The sequence below is a fragment of the Balaenoptera borealis genome (genome assembly GCF_965194805.1).
Source record: "Balaenoptera borealis genome assembly, chromosome: 18".
In the NCBI taxonomy this organism is placed as follows: Eukaryota; Metazoa; Chordata; class Mammalia; order Artiodactyla; family Balaenopteridae; genus Balaenoptera; species Balaenoptera borealis.
Window position 1 is genome coordinate 26,968,840 of NC_138877.1, and position 21,980 is coordinate 26,990,819.

Here is a 21,980-nt window from a genome sequence, read left to right on the forward strand (position 1 = left end):
TCCTGCTTGGGTTCTTTCTCCTCTGTCAAGCTCACGGGGCCGAGTGATTGATAGCGCAGAGCCCTGACTGAAGTCCCAGGGCAGACACGTGGCTGGTGTCTCCTTCTGAGTGGGGCTGTTGAGAGAACTTTGTCTGGAAGCAGACCCTGCAAGGGAGCGGTCAGAGACACTGCAAGGGAGCGGTCAGAGACAGCCTGGGCAGTAGCCAGTGAAGAGGGAATCCCCTGGGGAGAGTCACAGTCTCCAGATGGAGTTCCCTAGCTTTCCCTGGAAAGCAGCATGCAGGACAATGGGGGGCAGGGGACAAATAGAGATGGCTTCTGGGCAAAAGATTGAGGCTTACTTTTCCTTCCTGGGGTCCCCAAGCTCTTTTCATCCACAAAGACTACTTTCATCCCATCTGTTTCAAGGAAGCATCAAGTCGGAAACCAGACATTGGGCTTGAAAAAGCGCATTTGAGCTAAGATTTGGTAAGAGATACCCAGATTTAAGGGCAGCCGGCAGAGTGGGGCCCAGGACCGGATGTGCAGGTGACTCAAGTTCCCGGCTGTCCTCACCTTCCTGGGTGCTCAGGTGCTCTCTGGCAGCTTCCTCTTTCCCTGCAAACTGGCCCGAGGGGAAATCCCCACTGGGCACTATAAGAGGCCCTGGAGTTCCTGCAGCAGCCAGTGGCCCCAGCCCAGAGCACAAGATGAAGCCGGACCTCCCCAGCCTGCTGGCCCTTCTGTGCCTCCTCCACTCAGATGCTGCGAGTGTTTGGGGGACCACCGCCACCTCTACCCACTTTCCCACCACCGCCTCCACCTCCTTCCTCACCTCTGACTTCAGCTCCAGCTCCACCTCCACCTCTGGCTCTGGCTGGTCCAGCTCCAGCTCCGAGTCCCAGGTGAGGATGCCCCAGAGTCTGATAGCCGCGTTCCTTCCCTTCCTCTGGCTCTTTGGGGAACTGAATATAATTTCACGGATGGCTAGGCCTGAACACTCGAGAAGATTTACGACTCCCTTTGTTAATTGTAGGTGCCCTGAAAATGAATTAAAACCTGGGTAAAATAATTGAATTGTTAGCAGGAGAGACAGCCTTTCGGTTCTCTGGCTGGGGGCTTTAGGGAAAGAATCTAAGCTTTCAAGAGGTTCTCAAACCTGGCTGCACTTTAGAATCGGGGCAGGGTGGAGGGGACTAAAATAAATGAAGATGCCGGGGTTCTCTCCCAGATACCAGCTGTTAGGGGATGAGCCCTGCCAGTAGAAGCTCCAGAAGTTTGTCTAATTGATTTGCGGCTATCAGGGACCCACAGTGCTTTGGTTGGAGACCTGACAGTTTCTCTGAGCCTGTTTGTAAGGGAGATGGGTGACAGAAGGTGGAGGAGGGGTCCCTGGTCTTTGGGAAAGTGCTGTTACACATGCACAGTTCCCTGGAGGAGTGTTAACTCTTTTCAGTCTTTCTTATAAGGAATCTTAAGAGCCATTTCCAGCTCAGAATGACAATAGCAGTAGCAACAAACAAGACAAACAAACAAACGAATGAAAAACAAAGCATGCACTAGAAAGGGACTGGTCCAGCTAGCCCACATCTCTACAACGTGCAGTGAGCCTCGTTCTTTAGGGGATGAGCCCTCTTTGGATCTCCTTTGAAGAAAGGGAAAGAGGCACAGAGGGGTGAGAAGTTAAGGTGCAGGAAGCAGTTCCTCCCTCCATCACCTCTGGGCTTCTCTGTAGGAGTCCTGCTCTGCAAAACCTAGGCTTTCCTTGCTAAGTTGTGATTTGGAGTGGGGGAGTCTCAACTCCCCCCGAGGCTGTCCTCTGCACTTCTATGATCTTTACTTACAGGTCAGGTCGCTGTTTATAGGATCATCTGAATGGAAGGGCCAACGGGAAAAGAGGAGGAAAAGACTTTTGTTTTCCTTTCACCATCAGAACCTCAAAGGCAATGAAAATTTGTCGATTATGAAATGAAATGGTTGGGACAGGGCTCAGAAATGGCAGTAACAATGTTTACTGAGTGCCTTATAAATGTCAGGACTACGTTAAGTGCAGAATATATATTATCTTATTTAACCTCAGAGGTAAGTACAATTAATTGTCGCATTTTAGAGATGTGAAAACTGAGGCTTAGTGAGATGAAGGCATTGGCTTAAAGTCAATAAACTAGCCAGTGATACAGCTCAAACTTAGTTGTTCATGCTCTTCACCATCTCTCTCCATGCAGCTTTCTATATTTTCAGAGAGTATAGATTTAAAGTGCTTATTTTGAAGAAGAGAATGGCTTGGGAATCATGAATATGCACCAAGATTCTTTGTAGCCAGAAATCAGACATATCATTTTATTCCATGATACTAAATGACTTCTGGGGACAATGAGAACTGGTTAGCATTTTTTTAAAAAGATTAAAATGAAAATTAGTAGTATATTTTGAGGTTTTATCACCAATCAGAAACCAGTTTTTAGGTAAGGTGATCAGCTAAAATAATAGAAAAGAAAATATAGGTCAAGAAACAGAGAAACCCAAAGTGTCTGTTGTTTGGTAAGAAGATAAATATTTAAAAGTAGATAAGGAATGGTAGTTAAATTATACTTAGAGGTTTTAATTTCCTTCCTGGTTTACTTATCTCCCTCTGGTGAGTTAGTATCACGTCTCCGACTTCTTTTTTACAGCAGGCTAGGTGTCACTTCCGCTATAAACCCAGTTTTCTAGGGCTGCTTGATGAGCTCTTTGCAAAGTGGAAAGGAAAACCCCTTTATAACTGTCATTGAGCAAGTTCCAAACATATCATTTTCTGTACTTTGAAAATGTTGAGTACCATTATTTTATGCCTTGAATCTTTACAGGCACTTAGACTTGGCTGCTAATTAGAACCAATTGCAACCTGAGATCACAAATGTGAGTCGCACCTTCGCTGGAGTGCTCAGAGCACTCCGCCAGCCTCAGGTGTCGCCCTGCAAAGAGGGGAGCTGCTATCACGGTCCTCAATTCACAGACAAGAAAAGGCTTGGTACTTCGCCTCACACAGCAACTGGCAGAGTCAGAACCTCGAGTCACATGCTTTTGTCATCAGGCTAAAGGGCTTGTTGAGGAAAAAGACACTAAGGCTTTCATAACGACAAGGGGCCTGACTCACTGGGCCGGAAGTGGGTCTTATTTGTCTCCTTATTTGTCTCTTATTTGTCCAGCTCCAGACCAGAGCCTGGCAAGTTGTAGACACCAGTAAATGTGAAATGAACACAGGCCGAGTGAGAACTGATCAGTGTAAGGTGTCTGTGGGGTCCACAGGGGGATCACATACCCTTCCAAAGGCCAAGGGGACAAGTGCTTCTTTCTGTCTCCCATCCCCCATATTACACTCACATAGAGATTAAGCATTTGCCACAGAAAGAGACCCATCACCATTCGTTTCCTGGTCTTTGAATGCGAGGAGCAGAAATATCTCTAATGGGAAACACTGATCAAACTTATGGACCATTTTGATGTCAGCTGAGCACGCTGGGCTGATGATAAGCAGGATGGAAGGTGGGAAGTCCACTGTGCTAGGACAGAGATGTTCAATACAAGACAGTGGAATGGCTATCAGCAGGTCTCATAATTATTTGCCTGCCTTTCAGGTGAACTTCAGGATAAAAATGTTGTGAGCTAGTAGTTTCTAGTTGATTGTCTAGAGACTGCTTGATGATCTCTACTGTTTATGGAGTTGACAGAGCTTTTTCAAGAACTCTCAGAATGGTCCAACCCTGTCTTGTACAGCTAATTGACCTCCCCTTGTCAAAATGCGATGCAAGACCGTTGTTTTTTTGGTAGACAGTTATTATAATAAGCTATTTCTTCAAAAGTCCATGATGACATGGACAGGTCCTCCTGCAAAAGCCTTGGCACGCTTGAGCTAGAGTCCTTCTACCTTCCGTGGGAGTGATAAAGCTGGTTCCCAGGGAAGCTGCTCTCTGACAGGCTCCTGGTGTGGCTTGTCTAGTCTTTATTTGTCCCTGGCAAAGGCCCTTCCCTTACTCTCCTCCCACCCCCAGTGTTCAGCATAAACCTGCTCGTCCCTCCTCCTTACTCCCCAGTTTTTGCAGGTGTGGGGTGTGATTGGCAAAGAAAGTTGAGGCCAATGTCAAGAATTAACGTGGCACAGAGAGTTTTGTGTACAAATATATATATATATATATATATATATATATATATATATATATATATATATATATGTATTTGTTCATCTTATAGAAGATTAGGTTAAAATAACAAGCAATTTGGCTGCAAAAGCCTGAATTAATTGGTTCAGAGGTCACTGATGGACTAGATCTTGATTATAGAAGCATCCACGTCCAGCTTGTTCAGGAATCAGGGAAGGTGGTAGACATTAAATCACTGAAATATTGAGAAGTGTAGCCTGCATTTCTTCAGACTCTGAAAACCATCGCTCTCCCCTTGGTAGTTTCAGAAAGAGACCCTTCGGGCTGATGTTCCACAGGTGAGTTTTGGGCTGGCCGTCAGAGAAGATCATTGAAAGGCACAGTCAGTCGGCTGCCAAGAGTTACTCTGTAAGGCAATTGTAGTAATAAAAAAAGTTAATTGTGCTGGGATCCCCTTGGGGAAGTTCAAAGGGGACAAAAGAAAAACAGGATCTTTCAAACCTGTCATTTTAAAATATGCAGTGGCACCAAAGTGTGAGCCTGAATATACTAAAGAAACATCAAATATTTTAAAATGACTTTTCTGCAAGTGATAAGCTGGAAAACTTAAAAAGAATTTGCACAAAATCTTCAAACTCATACATTGCTCAGTTTTTAACAAATGGCTGGTTTGTTGCCATTTTGAAGGATGTTAATTACACACTTTCCCAGGTGAAGAGAGGATGTGAATTTGCATTGCATAGCTTCACTGTAACCCACATCCTTGATGTTTTCCTCACTTTCCTGAAAGGCATTGGGTTGGGGCTGGGGTAGAAGTGTGGAAAAGAAAATGAGGGCGTAGAAGGAAAAGGAGAGTGACATTTACTGATCACTTGCCATGTGCCAGGGACTTGGTTTACATTACTTGGTTCCTCTTGGGAACAACCCTGTGAAGCAGGTTATCTCTATTTGACAGATGAGGAAACAGAGACTTAAAGAGAATTCAGGTCCAGTAAGTGATAGAATTGCCAACTTAGGACTCTCATCGCGTCTTCTTTTTCTTTTTTTAAAATAAATTTATTTATTTATTTATTTATATTTTTTGGCTGCGTTGGGTCTTTGTTGCTGCGTGCAGGCTTTCTCTAGTTGTGGCGAGCGGGGGCTACTCTTCGTGGTGGTGCGTGGGCTTCTCACTGCGGTGGCTTCTCTTGTTGCGGAGCACGGGCTCTAGGCACGTGGGCTTCAGTAGTTGCGGCGTGTGGGCTTCAGTAGTTGTGGCTCGCGGGCTCCAGAGCACAGGCTTAGTAGTTGTGGCTCACGGGCTTAGTTGCTCCGCGGCATGTGGGATCTTCCTGGACCAGGGCTCGAACCCGTGTCCCCTGCATTGGCAGGCGGATTCTTAACCACTGCGCCACCAGGGAAGTCCTCTCATCACTTCTTTATTTCTTTTTCCTTACATGGGGACAGTAGTAGTTTCCTTAAAGACTCTTCCAGAGAGGAGAATGATATGGTTTACTTAACAGGTGGAGAGGTGGCTGAACACTGAGCTACACTTGGGAGACATGGCAGCAGCTTTGGGGTGTTTCTATGATTCCATTCATTTATGTATTGAACTCCACTCGCTTGCCTCTGAGCACTCTTTTGACAAGCCAGTTTCTGTCACTCCCCTTGCCAAAGGCTCATTTCCCGGCTTATTACTGATGTTGAACTTATTTTTATTTACAGTCGTTGTCCAATTTCACCGGCTCCAAGGATGACCATGGGACCTGTCAGTGCTCCGTTATCCTGCCAGACACCACCTTTCCTGTGGAGAGAGTGGAACGCTTGGAAATCATAGCTCAAACTGTCACCGAGAAGTTCGAGAAAGAGCTTTCTATAGTAAGTATTTTATTCTTTTCTCCTCTTCCAACAATATCTTAAGAACAAACAAAATACTTTTTATTCAGGACTTTATAAGCAGCCTTTCTTCACTGTATCAAAGAGCACATTTGCATCTAATGGAAGCTTTAGCATTTATTTCACAGTAACCTATGGAGTTCTTTATAGCAGGAAGAGTGAGAGCACAGGAAGGAGATGGGATGGAGGTGAGTCACGCCACAGGATAAACTCTCTTCAGTATTATGGTGTGCATGCAGCTGGAAAGAAGCCTGAGCTCTCCCTGTAAATTTCAACTCTGAAATCTGTATTTGGTTTTGTGGCTTCTTCCTTTTGGTCTTCTTCTTGGTCATTCCTCCAGCTTTGCCTTCTTTTCTTTCCTCTCCTCTGTCCTCTTTATGTTCTATCTTCCTGCCCTTGCATTTTTTCCAGCCTATTCTATTCCATTCCTCCTTTCCTTCATTTGTATTTCTCCTCTTGCCTCAGTCCTTTCTTTCCCTTTTCCTTCTTATTTTGTTTTTGTTTTTTACTTTTTTTGGTCTTCTCTTGCTTTTGGTCTTTCCCCTTCCTTCTCCTCCTCCCCTCCCACAAATCTCCCTCTCATCTTCCTTCCTTCCTCCCTCTTTTCCTCTATCTTCCTCCTATTTTCTCTTCTCAATTCACTCTCTTTCTTCTCTCCCTCTCTCTCTTTCTTGGGGTTAGCCTCTATTGTCTCAGCAGGGACATTACATCGAATGCATCCAGCATTAGCCCCAAACCGAAGGCTTCCCTGGGAATTTGAAATGAGACTAGTAGGTGGCTCAGCCTTGATAAAAACCTCCACTTGACCCCCTGATTACTGCTTTCTCCAGCCAGAGGAAGTCATCTCACGGGGTTAGCCCTTCTCTGAGCTGGCTGGAGGAATGAACTTGGCATTCCAGTTTTGACCCCTTTAACCTTTTTAGCCAAGTTAAAAATCAACCAAAAGCGCTTCCATCTTCTGTACAGGTGAAGTCCAAGCTAGGCTATCATCACGTTATGCATTATTTAATACCATTCCATTAATTTACAAGGAGCTCTGGCTTCCCTACAAGATTCAAAATAAGTTTTCCCAAGAAATTTCAGCTCAGCTACCTCAACATCGAGCCTAGCTCTCTTTTAAGACAAAAGTTCTGATGAGGCTGAGCCCCTGCTTTCAACCTGAATTGGTAGATAAATATTCTAAGTTTAAATGAGTGTCCAGGAAAATGTGTTTGACGACTCCAGGAACCTAGCTTCTCAAGAAATAAAATGTCCTTGAATTAATCAGCAGAAAAGGCACAGAACTAAATTATAAATTCCACTCATTAATATTCATAGTCTTATTCCAGCATAATCAAGTACAGATAAGAAGTTCTGCATAAAAACATAACAAGTGGAGGAAAATCCTAGGTAAAGATCTTTTCAGTTAGAGTAATTTGCTTTGAAATAGTGGAAGCTACTGATATGCATGTCTTCTTGGCTGGCAGGGATGTGAAGGGCAGTTTGAAACCCCAGGCTGCTCCAGGGAGAGGTTTGTGAGTCTGGGACATTTAATTCCAATCCTGTAAGGGGGGCAGGTGGTATCCGCCTCACTAATAATTGGCAGGGAAGAAGTGTGGACTAGGTGGAAAAACTTCCAGTTCTGAAAGTGTCAGTAGCTGGTTCTAAAAAAAAATCATGATTGAGGCCTAAGAAAGGAATTGACCTGCCCACTGAGATTTGCATAATGGATTCGGGGTGTGACAGGTGAGGATATCAACAATAACAGTAAAAGCTTCCCTTTGTGCTTTTCTAAATGCTTCCGGTTCTACTCTCAAGCAACCCTTTAAGGCACGTAAACCAGTGTTCTTTACCCCATTGTAGGGATGGAAAAACTGAGGTTCATGAGGGTAAAGAGACATAAATGTAAAGGTCTTTTGGCTGGTTAAGCCAGGTCAGGAATCTGGGTCTTCGGAATCATTCTCTTTCAGTCATTATCTTGCCTCTCTGCCATGCGGTTATCATTCTCTAAGAAGAGATGCACCAGGTCAGTAATGCCTTCCATCCAAAAGTATCTCTTCAGCTGAGGGCTTTTGAGTTTCCAGGTGAATTATTATAGCTGTCCCTAGGTTGCCTTGGAAATCACCGTTTATCTAGAGGCCTGGGGGAACGCCCATTTGGGCAGGCCAGTAGAAAAGGATTTGGACTGTCTTACTTTGATTCATTATCTGTCAGGACACGGAGAAGACAGGGACGGCCTCTGCATAAGATGCTGAAAGCATTTTATACTTTTCTGTTCTTATGAGATGTCCCTGTGTGACTGTACTTAGAAAGGAGACAACACAGAGGGCGGCTCAGAATTTTTTTTTCTCTAGAGGGTTACGGTCTTTGGGGCAAGTTATTTAAATATGACACTTTTGCTAATAGTTCCTCATGCATGAGAGGGTTGAGGCAGCCTGGGAGACATTTAGGCAACCCATAAACAAACAACACCTATTGAGCGACGTTTTGTGCAGTGAAATATAATAAATTAAAAGGTCAGATTGAAAAAAACCTGAAATCACTGTCTAATAATTGCTGTAATTTATAGGGCATCCATTACACCAGGCACTTAATATACATTATCTCTAGAGTTTACAATCATCTTGTGAGCTTGATACCGTTACCCCCAGTTTATAGGAGGAAATGAAGGCTTAGAGAAATTAAGTGATTTGTCCACGAAGTACTGAAGCCAGATTTGAGCTTAGGTGGATCTAGCTGCAAAGTGCTTCATATGTCTTGACGGCCAATTCAAGCTCAATTAATCTTGCTGTTAAAAAATATATTAAAATGACAGTATGTGGTAAAGTACATTTATTTATTTCAATTAATCTAGCTATGGTGATGATCACAGGTTTTGAGGAACTGGCAGAAACACAAGCCAACTAATTCTTTAGCTTAATAGCCAGCTGGGGCTGCATCCCTATCTATTACAAGACCACATTGACTGTATAGAGCAACAACCCCCCAAAGAGATTTTGATGCTTAGAACCCATCAATGACATGATACGTGCATAACAAACAGAAGAATGGGAGCTCTGAATGAAGGGCTGAGGGTTTGAGGGCAAGTGTAGATGAGTCGTCTAAAGCTCAAACTTGTAGTGACGGGGAGCTTTACATTAAAAATGTTGACCCAGGGAACTGTCCCTGTAGGGCTGGACACATATTCTTGCTACACATCCCCAGGTAAACCGGGCACCTCTGCTGAGGCTGCACCTCCCAGGGAGAGTTGGGATGTTTCCAGAATTGTCCATTCCATCTCAACACTAGAGATCCGTACACATGAAGAGTTTAGACTCACAATCTATTTAAATTAGTAACATTCACACCACAACGTCTTTCTGGCCCATTCTCAAATTCTCTCCTGCCTTCTGTAACTCCATGGACGATTCCAATTTTCCTGAACATCCCGGAGCTATTCTTGACATTCCAGTCAAGTCCAGTTCTTGAAGGAACCTCAAGATTTTCCCCAAACAGATCTGTAGAGACCCTTTACTTTGGGGCAGAACAAGGGCAGGCCCACCACCATGTGTTCTCTGAGGTTTGCAGTGAGAATCCGGGAGAGCCACATTTTATTTAGCAGAAATGACAGTTGAACTACTCATTTTTTATAGAACAACAGCTGTGATATGCCACCAAAATGTTCCAGGAAAGCTGAGGGTGTTTCATTTGTTCCAAGAGCTGGCAAGGCCAAATGCCAACAAGAATATTCATTTCACAAACTTCCATTTCTGCCATGGGTTGGCACTTCATTATTATTATTATTTTTCTCACAGCCAAGGTTTTATGCCTGATTTTTGGAGAAGTTGAAACCTGGCTACCTTATATATGTGTTTGTACTTTTGAGTGGGACTTGCTAGATATATATATATATATATATATATATATATATATATTTTTTTTTTTTTTAACCTCCTTATCCACCAAAATGTCACCAGCCTTATCAGCATCCTCTAATGGCAATGAGCATCAGTTGATGAAGGAGATACACTAGCAGTGCCAAAGGCTGCGTTTTCAACTTTCATTAAAATCCTCTTCGCCTGAAGCCCTAGCCCTTTATGTTCATGGCCTATGTGTCTAATTTGTACAGTGGGGTTAAGTGGAAGGGCTAAAATGACAGAAGTTAGGGCTGCTTTTGGTATTAGGAAGATTAGAGGCTGACATCTGGCTCTGAATTCAGCCAGGCCCTGTGGATCAGCTTCTTGACATTAGTGAAGTTTGGGGGAAAAGTATTACTTCTCTTCAAATTTTTAAAAAGAATATAAAACCGTCAACTTTTAATGAGCAGGTCCTTAAAAAAAGCCATGACATTTCTTCCAGAGATCAGATACGGAAAGAGCCACCAACTGTGTTTATTGAAATATCCATTTGGAGATTCCAATTATACACTAAACCACCATGGGAATTTTTGCAAGTATTTTAACTTAATGATCAGACATTCAAAAATATGCAACAAATGTGTAATTTAAAGGTCTGATTGCAATAATCAGTTCTTGGAATAAACTTGGAATAAATATGTGGGTGCACTTAATGAAATGTGTACTTTACAGTTGCACATACCCTCACATATTGTGGAGAAAGTTGGATCTTTTTTTTAAATTGAAGTATAGTTGATTTACAATGTTGTGTTAGTTTCAGGTGTACAGCAAAGTGATTCAGTTATACACATATATATATGTATTTTTTTAAGATTCTTTTCCCTTATAGGTTATTTCAAAATATTGAGTATAGTTCCCTGTGCTATACAGTAGGTTCTTGTTAGTTACTAAATAGACATTTCACCAGAGAAGACGTCAGATGGCCAAAAGGCACATGAAAAGATGCTCAACATTGTTAATTATTAGTGAAAGGCAAATCAAAACTACAATACCTCACACCGGTCAGAATGACCATCATCAAAAAGTCTACAAATACTAAATGCTGGAGAGGGTGTGGAGAAAAGGGAACCCTCTTGCACTGTTGGTGGGAATGTAAATTGGTACAGACACTATGGAGAACCGTATGGAGGTTTCTTTAAAAACTAAAAATAGAGCTACCATATGATCCAGCAATCCCACTCCTGGGCATATATCTGGAGAAAACCATAATTTGTAAGTTGAGTCTTTATGCCACGCTGTAGAAGGCAGAGGGGCTCAAAACTCATTGCATTTGGTGATCAGAGAAGAAATTCTTCTCAGAGCATTTCTCCCTCTTCTAGAAAATACTTAGATTTAGAGCGGTGTTTCTAAATGGAGGGAAGGGGGTGGTGGTGGTGATTTTGCCCCTGGGGGATATTTAGCAATGTCTGGGACATTTTTGGTTGTCACAGCTGGGGGGTGGGTAGGTGCTATTGGCATCTAGAGGCCAGGGATGTTGCTAAACATCCTATAATACACAAAAATGCCCCCCACAAGAAAGAACAACCTATTCCCAAATGTTAATAGTGCTGAGGTTGGGAAACCCTGATTTAGAGCATGTGTACTAAGCAGAGGAGGGCGGGCAAAAGGCATTCAAACGAGTTTAGTTTGACGAGCTAATATCTTCAAACATTAAAAGGGAGATTAAAATATGCTTGCGAATGACGATCCTGAAGCACAATTATTTTTAGTCTAGGCAAGTGCAAAATCCACCCTCTCCCCCACTGTAATAATAAATTCTTTGTATTTGGATAGATTTTTAAAAATATTTAGGTAAATATATTTTTGATCCATTTCTTTACTTAAAAAAGATTGAAGGCAATCAAATAGTCCCCGAGGACTTGGTTAGTGGAGGAACGCTGTATGACATCACTCTGAAAACTGACTTGAGCTGTTTGATTCCCCTCCAGGTGAAGGAGTATGTGCAATTAATCAGCGTGTATGAAAAGAAGCTCTCAAACCTAACCGTCCGAATAGAGATCATGGAAAAAGATACCATTTCTTACACTGAACTGGACTTTGAGCTGATCAAGATAGAAGTGAAGGAGATGGAGAAACTGATCAAACAGCTGAAGGTCGGTTTTGTTGGAAGCTCAGTGATCGTTGACCAGCTGGAAGTGGAGGTAAGGAATGAAATCACTTCTTGTGCATTAATAATAAAGTCTCTTCAGTGAGCAAGTGCTAGGACCAGGATCGGAGTCCCTCTTCCGACGTCTAATTCTGTACTCTCTCATGACCGCCTGGCAAGGCCCGTGTTCTGTTTTAGATGGACGCCTGGCTTTGAACAGTAAATTACACACATTGGGAACATGCTGATTGAGGAGTAGGTGTTGTCTAACGGTCAGAGTCCTGCCCCAGAACCAAATGGCCTTTCAGTGTCTCTAGAAAAGAGATGACATAAGTGTGAACAACTCCATGGCCAAGCTAGATCAAGGGGTCTTCTCTGTTCTGGATTTCTCCTCACGGGACTAGAAGACCACACTTTTGGATTTGCTAGGTCTGTTTCTCCTTTTGAATGATCACATAGTCCGGATCCCTCTTGGAATGCTTCTCCACATACTCCACAAGCCTCTTTAAAGGAGTTTCTTGTGAGGATGTTTTCGTGAAGCCTTTTAAGCTCTGTGGGTAAAGACTATCCCATTAATGTTAGGCTTGGGTAATTTATTTTTTATTTTTTTTAACATCTTTATTGGAGTGTAATTGCTTTACAATGGTGTGTTACTTTCTGCCTTATAACAAAGTGAATCAGCTATACATATACATATAGCCCCATATCTCTTCCCTCTTGTGTCTCCCTCCCATCCTCCCTATCCCACCCCTCTAGGTGGTCACAAAGCACCGAGCTGATCTCCCTGTGCTATGCAGCTGCTTCCCACTAACTATCTAAATTACATTTGGTAGTGTATATATGTCCATGCCACTCTCTCACTTCGTCCCAGCTTACCCTTCTTCTTCCCCGTGTCCTCAAGTCCATTCTCTACAGCTGTGTCTTTATTCCTGTCCTGCCCCTAGGTTCTTCAGAACCTTTTTTTTTTTTTTTTTTTTTTAAGATTCCATATATATGTATTAGCATACGGTATTTGTTGTTCTCTTTCTGACTTACTTCACTGTATGACAGACTCTAGGTCCATCCACCTCACTACAAATAACTCAATTTCATTTCTTTTTATGGCTGAGTAATATTCCATTGTATATATGTGCCACATCTTCTTTATCCATTCATCTGTCGATGGACACTAGGTTGCTTCCATGACCTGGCTATTGTAAATAGAGCTGCAATGAACATTGTGGTACATGACTCTTTTTTGAATTATGGTTTTCTCAGGGTATATCCCCAGTAGTGGGATTGCTGGGTCGTAGTGGGTAGTTCTATTTTTAGTTTTTAAGGAACCTCCATACTGTTCTCCATAGTGGCTGTATCAATTTACATTCCCACCAACAGTGCAAGAGGGTTCCCTTTTCTCCACACCCTCACCAGCATTTATTGTTTGTAGATTTTTTGCTTGAGTAATTTATATCAACAAGAATTTACTAGCACAGTCATGACATGGGCTATCATTGAGAATTCCAGTTCTGTATTTTAGAATTTAGGTTTTCTCTGGCCCTCACCATTCATTAGAAACTTAATTATAGTACGACATGAGTAAACACGAGTTTATAGGGGAAGGTTATTAGAGATGAACTTTAATGGACACTTGTGGATACTTAGACAGAGCCTGTTCTCTGTTATTAAAGCTGTTAAAATCTTTGCCATTTTCTTCTTGTCACACACATCGGCCTGCAATCTGACAGGCATTCACGCTAAACCATGAAATGTATTCTTCCAAATGAAACCAGTCAGAAGAATCTCAGGTGTATTCTCTGGCAATGTTTCCCTAAGTGACATATTCAGCCCTGGAATGTTTATGAAGGAAATTGCACAATAATATAAAGTCACTCTGAATTTTGATTTCCTTAGATAAGGAATATGACTGTCCTGGTGGAGAAGCTTGAGACGCTAGACAAAAACAATGTCCTTGCCATTCGCCGACAAATCCTGGCTCTGAAGGAGAAACTCAAGGAATGTGAGGACTCTAAAGTCGAAAACCTTCCTGCCGTACCCCCTCCCCCTGCACCAGGTAAGGGGGTCCCATTTTTACCAGGCCCCATTAGGAGCTAAGGGTTGGGTGGGGAAGGGCTCTGGGATTGTGGAGGTGAAGGAAGGATGGGATTTTTGTAGCTCTGAGTTTACTCTTCCCTGCTTTTTAATCTCAACTACCAGAGCTCTACATACTGTTGTGTCCTGGGGCTCACAGAGGAAAAGCACAGACGATGAGTTGATTTAAGACAAAATTAAATAAGTTACGCATAACCTCTTTGCATTTACTAACAGAAGAAATGTCTCCACGGTGATTGTCTGGTTATCAAGGGCCGGGTGAAAGCGCCTGCAATCTGCGTGGCATCCCCTCCGGGCTGTCCTGGGGATTGTAAGGGCTGATTGGCTCATTTATGTGATGAGCTGGGTTACGCCTTGAATCCTCCATCCCTCCTTCCTTCCTTCCCTCCTTCCTTCCACCTCTTTATTTCTCCTTCCTGCTTTCCTTAAATGCACGTGCTGTGGAGTGCATCCCAGGATCCACTGAGGATTTAACGGATGGCTCCACGTGTCCAGTACGTGAAGGTGTGTCCTGCCGTCCCTCCTGGACTGTGAATTCTTGGAGGGCAAAGATGGCGTGGCCCTCTCTAAGGAACCATCCTTGGAGGGGGTTAAGTGTAGCATAGAGGTGGGTGCCCATAAGTACCTCCTTGAATGGGCCGGTGGAGTGTAGGGGCCAGGGGCATGGCATTGTGACCCCAAAGGCCTGAACTTTCCAGCTCTGTAGCCACAGCAGAAAGACTCTTAATCTCCTCCTTGGTAAAACGGGAGAACAGTAATACCTACCTTGCAGCGTTGCTGTGAGGATTCACAAAACAAGTCTTGGGAAACTCAGAGCTCTGTGATTGGCATTTATACACTGGTGATTGTTATTGTTGTTAATGAGGATAATTGAAGTGAACACCTTGCTGCAAACAAAAGCAGTGCTAGATCCGTGTGCATTCCGGCACATCCCTCCAGGAGAACTAAAGCCGCAGGGTCCAGCCCTGGAGCCAGGGTCATAGGGAAGCTCTCTTTGCACATCCTGAGCATCTCAGCCTGAACGGGGACAGTATCTGTTCATCAAATCATACAGCTCTTGTTATTTTCATTCATTCCTATTGTCACAACCTGCTTCCTTTTGGGCCATGCGTTTCTGGATCCTTGTCAGTGTCACTGGTTTCTTTAAGGCTTTAATTAAGTACTGCCACAGTTATAAGCCTCTTGGTGTTGTTCAGAGCCCTACCTTCCCTCCCTCTGCAGTTGGGAATCTGTCACAGTATGACATGCAGAGGTTTGGGACAAAGGCCATGCTCTGTCCTCTGTAACAAACCTGGCTAAATGTGGTCTGGGATCAATGGTGTCAACGTCGTCATTGGAAATGAGAGCTCATTCTGCGGGGCCATGGAGGGCTCCCTGAGGGCAGGAATCAAGCAGCGACCACTCCTGATACTACCTGAGCAAGTCTTTCTTTCCTTCCTCCATCCCTCCCATCCTTTTTTCTTTCTCTCTCTTTTTTAAACCTCAGCAAATTGTCCTCATGAAATAGCTTTTTTCTGCCACAGTTTTCTATGCATCCCTTGGAATGAGGACATTTTAGAGCAGGAAAGAACATTCAGGGCTGTCATGTCTCAGAGGAGGGAACTTAGTGGTGAGGATACTGCTTTTCCTGAGGCCACACAGGCAGCTGGTGACAGAGCTGAGGCCGAAGTGCAAGGCCCCTTGCTCCCTGTCATCTCAGGACCTCGAGGGTTAGACTTCAGTAACTCAGGGCCGGTGGTGGGGGAGAAAGTACATGGCTTAGTATCTAAGGAAGAAAACAGTGAGTCTGTTTTCTTATTTTTGTTAGCTTTTTTTTTTTCTAGAACTTTCCCCCAGGTCCTCACACTTAGACTTTTGTGAGCCAGCCCAGCCCAGCTGTGTTGTTTAAACAAATTGGACGCAGATTTCCTCTCACTTTCCCACAACCTTGGCTGTAGCTGGATCCCTGCCAAGCCACTTGGCCCTCCTCCAGCTCTGTTCATATTATATTTATGATGTTTATATTAAACTGACTTTTTGTCATGTTTTGAAATCAATTTCTTTCACTTGCTCTCTTTCTGTTTGGATTGGTTGATAATGCAGAATTGGAAAATCCCCAGGCACCACAAAGTTGTGAGCCTGTGGAGACTTTAATTAAAGTTTCGCACTATTATGGGACTTTAAAATCTGGCTTGTCTGCTTTTTTTCACTGCAGAGTTGCGGGGAACAAAAAACACTCTATGCAAGTTTCAGCTATAAAGTAATTCTGTGCTCTCTTGGGCCCTCTGGGCAGCTGCAGTTCGCTACCCCAGCGGTCAGCTTGATCTGAGAGCCAGTACATAGCATTAGGGTTCGATAAAACCTGCTTTATAGATGGCTTATGCTGCAAATGGCATCCTTTTCTGCTTCATTTCATAGAACTTTCTAATCTAAAATAATTGGCCTTGTGTGCTCATTAACTGTTTTTCCTGAAAACAACTGACTTCAGTTTCTCTCTGTTCTCCCCCTGAATCTAAAGGACTGCAGATAGGAAAATAGGATGTGAATGCCCAGGGGTCATCACTGTTGTGCTCAAAGATGCAAGGATCTGTGTTGGCACATAGTAGGTGCACAGTAAATGGTCCACGAAAGATGTAGGGTGACCGGCCAAAATTCCAAGCCTAGGGAGGAACAGAGTGTTAGGTAACATATATCCATTTTGTCAATTTCATCTTAATCATTTTATGATTATAACCATTTTAATTGTATTATTGTCTTTGCTCAGACAAAGTTCACTTGCCCAGGTGAGAGAGGGCATTGATGGATCCAAGATTAAGTTTCCTCTGCTGGTATATAATCTTTAGCTTTAAAAAAAAAAGTGCTACTAGCCATGAGACAGCCAAGTTAGAGTATTTTAAAGTCTCACCGTGTGGCCTCCCAGGATATTTTCAGAATACCATGGCCATATCTAATAAATTGCATGACAAAGAAGAGATTGCCAACCAAGGCTATCGGGTGTAGAGGGTTCCTTGCATTATGTTCAGTGGAGTGAATACCAGGCTCTTGGAAACTTTCAGTTATGTACCAGGGTAAAGAGCTAGAGTTTTATAAATAAGGGTAAGGTGAGTTTGGGGGATTTAATCAGTTTTTATTTCCACAAACATAATTTGGTGCCACTGGGTGGCTGGTCCTGTTCTGGGCACTCGGATTATCAGGGTAGGTACAGAAACCTGCAGAAACCACTATCTTGGAGGGGAAACAGTCGTGTAAACCTTCATTTGTAACATGGATGTGATTATAATGCTGATCGTTATCATTTATTGAGTCTAATGTATATGTCTTCTGTCTACTCTTCCTCACAATTCTGCAGAGTAGGTATCATTATTTTTCCTTTAACGTAAGGACACTGAGGCTCAGAAATTTAGGTAACTTGCTCAAGGATACGCAGCTCATAAGTGCTGGAGTCAGGATTTGAATTGGAATCTGGCAATGTTTTCACTGTACCAGGCTGCCCTCCACAGATGCTCTAATGGAGAGAGAGGTGCACCTGTGATTCCTAGAGTGACAAGGAAGTTGCAATAACTCACCAACCTGATTAACACCAAATTAGCTTGGCTTTTTTGCTTGCGGAGTAGCTGAAAGGGTACCTTCACTCTCAGTTCTATGGTGTGTTCTCTTCCATCAGGAAATGCAAAAGGATTCGTTGATTTTTCATAATTCTCGGGTCAGGGTTGGACAGTGGGTTGTTGTTCCAGTGGTAGGATAAAGTTGGCATAAAGAAAGAAAGGAATGGAATATCTCTAAGACCTTGAAATGCAGGCTGGGAAGGGGTACAAGATTAGAAAGGGCGGGGAGAAGCTCGTGTAGAAGGGGTGGGCGGATGGGGTCTCTGCTTGGGCTGGATGAGCAGTGGGCACTGGGTTGGCTGTCAGTTTCACTCCTATTTCTAAGACGGTTTGTCGCCAGGAGTCGAGGAAACCCGCCATAGCCTTGTCAGCCGTTTGTCACTGCTGTAGCCACATCTGTAGCATGGACAAGAATACTTAGTTTTCTTCTTATTTCCACTTCCTTTGATGAGAGCCAGGGCTCTAAAAATGGTCTAAAGGAGATAGAGGATAAAGAGAGGATGACAAAAAGGACAGGAGATGTTTAGAATTGTTGTGGGGTGAGGAAAAGAGATTTAAATGACATGCAGTTTTAATATTTATACCAGCTACAATTTTAATCACCTGGTCAACTTGTGAAATGATGAGACAGTAGTAGTAGTAGTAGTAGTGATTTTTAAGAGAAGTTTATTTTGGTTCCTTCATGTCTGAGGATTTCCACATCTAGGACAGAATAGTTTATTTTCTTTAATCTCATGATAAAATGCTTGAATGTGTTATATGCATCGTAAGTTTTCCTTAAATAATTTGTTGCTGTTGGTTTGGAATCTTTCCTTTCAAGGAGGGCAAGATTCAATTAAGCAAATAATGCCTAAGTCTTCTAACCTGCAAGGAAAAAGTGACTTTCTTTCATTTCCTCAGAGTGAAATGTAGTTGAATAAATAAGTTCTCGGGAAGGTATTTTAACTAGAAAATCCAGTTTGTAACATATGGAAACTCAAACAGTTTTTGTTATCATTAAACTGAACACACCGCTAACTTTATTTTAATAATTCATGCATTGTTTCGTAAACAAAAGCAAACAAGCATTCATCTGAGAGATCACTTTTAGAAGAGGAAATAATAATTTATAATTTTATTTATTATTTCTTTAGTGGAGAGCAGTCTCTTGGCTGAACACACGTTGCTTTTTTATTTATGAAATGGTGCATGCATTATTAAAATAAACCCGCGACTGTGTTCTGCTTAATGATATGCAAAATTATTTGAGGTTGGGTACAGAGGGGTTTCATTTCTCTACCTGTTGTATGGCTGGCTGGCTTTCCCACCAACTGCGGATTTATGAGAGCATTTAAGGAGCACGTATTTAATTCCAGGACCAAAAAGCCCCAACAGATTGGAAAAATAAAAGCAGGATTTCTAGTAATGGTTTCATCTCTGAACAGTCCTTGAATGAGGAGGGGAGAAAGAGGAGGCATTTAGCAAGGAAAGGAATGGGTCTTTCCGTGTGTGTCAGAGGTAGGGACTCAGAGTCAAACGCTTTGCACCCCATTGCTCCCCACAATGTTAATCTCGGGCAATTCTTTGGAGCTCTGCTTCTGGCCCAAGCCCACCTCACACACTCTCCATGGCTCCCTGATTCCCTCCAAGCATTTAAAGGATGAGGGAACATGATCTCAAATGTATCTGAAGTTGACTTTTCTCTGTAATTCCAATAAAATTTATGACCAGTTTTTTAAGGGTATTTGTTAAGATTCCAGAAAATGTGTGTTCAAATCTTTAGATAGCTATTGTAAAAATACTGGAGGAATTTTATTTTATTTTTTATAACTCATAAACGGTCTGGGTTGGCAGGCATTTCAGACGGAGGGCTCTGCAAAGGGCCAAATTGCCCAGACTGAGTTATGCGCCCAAGTGTTACAGGGAATGTAGATTCAAGGACCGGTGAGTCTGGTCCCACTTGATTGTACACATTGTGACAATGACAGCAACAGATTGGGAACGATGAAGTGCTTGCCTGTCATTCTGTGGCACAGTAGACTATGGCTTATGAACAGCAAGGCCCACCTTGTAACTGTGCAGTGAGATGGGTCACCAAGTGATCTATGTGATCGGCTATGCTTTGGGCACAGAGCAGGCAATGTTGCCCTATAATAACTTCCATGGCTTCTCAAGGCTGAAATCCCACCATTAGAGGACCTCTTAGAGGTCCATTAGGGGACCATCTTTCTGTATCTTTTAAAATGCCATAGTAAAAACTTCCTCTTTTGAGAGTAGCTTGGGGCATCATTGGTACCTGGTGTGGATATGCCCTTGGGGTCCCAGGGAAAAGCAGAGGGTGAAGGGAAGAAAGACTTGCCTAGGACAGACTTCTCCTTCATCCCAGTTCTCCCTGACCCTGGTGAATAGCAACTTCTGGCTTTATGAAAATAGGGTAGCATTCTCATGTGATCTTACTTTCTTGATCTCTCTATAAGAAAAAGGAAATAAAATAATTATTGACAAAACGCTTTCTCATAGAAGAAAATATATTAAATTCACCAAGTCCTCCTTTCCTCTTTCTGGGCCCTCAATGCTTTTTAATATGGCTCTTGGGAGTTTCATTATCCCCATTTTCCAGATTGAAAGCTCATCCATGTGAATAGAAGGTAGTGCTCTCTAGAACTGACAGCAGGTTTGCACTGAGACTGAAACCAAGAGTAGGTTTTGCCTCTTCTCCATCAGGACCACGGTTGTCATTGAACGTTGACAAGAAAAATGTTTATGGATTCCTTTGGTTCTTAGGATATTAAACTGTTTGTATCTTGTCATTCATTTTCTCTAAGAATGCCCTTTTATTTGCTTGTTCCTCTAGGGAGCTGTGCTCATGGCGGTGTGGTGAACATCAGCAGACCGGTTATGATTCGGCTCAACTGGAGAGGGTTTTCCTATAAGTATGGTGCCTGGGGTCGGGATTACTCTCCTCAGCATCCAGGCAAAGGGCTGTACTGGGTGGCACCTTTGAACACTGATGGGAGATATTTGGAATATTACAGACTCTACAATACACTGGATGATTTGCTGTTGTACACAAATGCCCAACAGAACAGGATAACCTATGGCCAAGGTGGTGGTGCAGTAGTTTATAAGAATAACATGTATGTCAACTGGTACAGCTCCCGGGACATTGCCAAAGTTAACCTGACCACCAACACAGTTGCTTTGACTCGAACTCTCCCTGATGCTGCCTATAATAACCGCTTTTCTTATGCTAATGTTGGTTGGCAAGATATCGACTTGGCTGTGGATGAGAATGGATTGTGGGTGACTTATGCAACTGAAGCCAGCACTGGTAACATGGTGATTAGCAAACTCAACGACACCACACTTGAGGTGCTAAACACTTGGCATACCAAGCAGTATAAACCATCTGTTACTAACACATTCATGGTGTGTGGGGTTCTGTATGCCACCCGTACTCTGAACACCAGAACAGAAGAGATTTTCTACTACTATGACACAAACACAGGGAAAGAAGGTAAACTTAACATTGTAATGCAGAAGATGCAGGAAAACCTACAGAGTATTAACTATCATCCTTTCGAGCAGAAACTTTTTGTCTATAATGATGGTTACCTTCTGAATTATGATCTTGTCTTCCAACAGATACCCCAGTAAACTTTTATGTATTAGGGTAGAGAGAAATAAAATTTTTGTTGACAAAAAATGGTCTTCTCCACTTATTTAGGTATCTGTGGGGGAGTGAGGGATGGGAAGGGGGGGCGGGACTCAGGATTCAAAAGTGTATCTGCTTAGTTGTAATGTTTGGGAGCAGAGTTCTACCACACTAGAGACTTAGGACATTGCCCTGATTGGCTGAGTTCTCTTGGAAGCCACCTGCTTCCTGGGATGCATTTCTCAACTGAAATAAGGTCATTTCAGGGTGGGTGGGTTGTCAGAGGTCTCGGGGCATCATGGTTCTAAGGAAGCCTTTGGTGAGGTGACATCTGGAAATTAAGGAACTTAAAGAGAACTCTGTATGGCTTTGGGGATTCTTTGTACAAAAGAGAGGGCTCAAGGACCAGTTCCCCTCCATATAGCTTGGTTAATTCTTCCACATCTGAAAGAAATCTGGGGCTTAATTAGGCAGATTAATATCTGAAGCTCCTTGAGGGTCCAAATCTCCAACTTTGTTTTTCTTACTAGCATGTGGAACGATGTTTTGTATGTATCAGATAAGTAAATTCAGTGTGCTTGTATTCTATCTGTGAAATGCTCTGAGTTTTCTGGAGAAAAGTCCTTTTAGGCATTAAATTATCTAATCAGTCCCAGATGGATCTGCAGAGGAGGGACTTGGGTTTTTCTTTTCTCTTTTGACCTTCATAAGAGTCAGT

At 42.9% G+C, this 21,980-nt stretch overlaps 1 protein-coding gene across 1 annotated transcript; it reads left to right on the forward strand.

The window, feature by feature from the left end:
* The first annotated feature begins 649 nt into the window (after positions 1–649).
* Positions 650–21,313, forward strand: OLFM4 (olfactomedin 4). The gene is made up of 5 exons (XM_082365784.1): positions 650–886; positions 5,825–5,977; positions 11,799–12,011; positions 13,847–14,006; positions 20,462–21,313. The coding sequence occupies exons 1-5, from the start codon at positions 692–694 to the stop codon at positions 21,262–21,264; spliced, it is 1,524 nt and encodes a 507-aa protein (XP_082221910.1). The 5' UTR covers positions 650–691; the 3' UTR covers positions 21,265–21,313.
* The last annotated feature ends 667 nt before the right edge of the window (positions 21,314–21,980 follow it).

Coding starts and splice junctions, on each gene's coding strand:
- OLFM4 (XM_082365784.1), top strand. CDS start 692: ATGAAGCCGGACCTCCCCAGCCTGCTGGCCCTTCTGTGCCTCCTCCAC. Junction 12,012..13,846: donor TTGACCAGCTGGAAGTGGAG/GTAAGGAATGAA, acceptor TGATTTCCTTAG/ATAAGGAATATGACTGTCCT. Junction 14,007..20,461: donor ACCCCCTCCCCCTGCACCAG/GTAAGGGGGTCC, acceptor TTGTTCCTCTAG/GGAGCTGTGCTCATGGCGGT.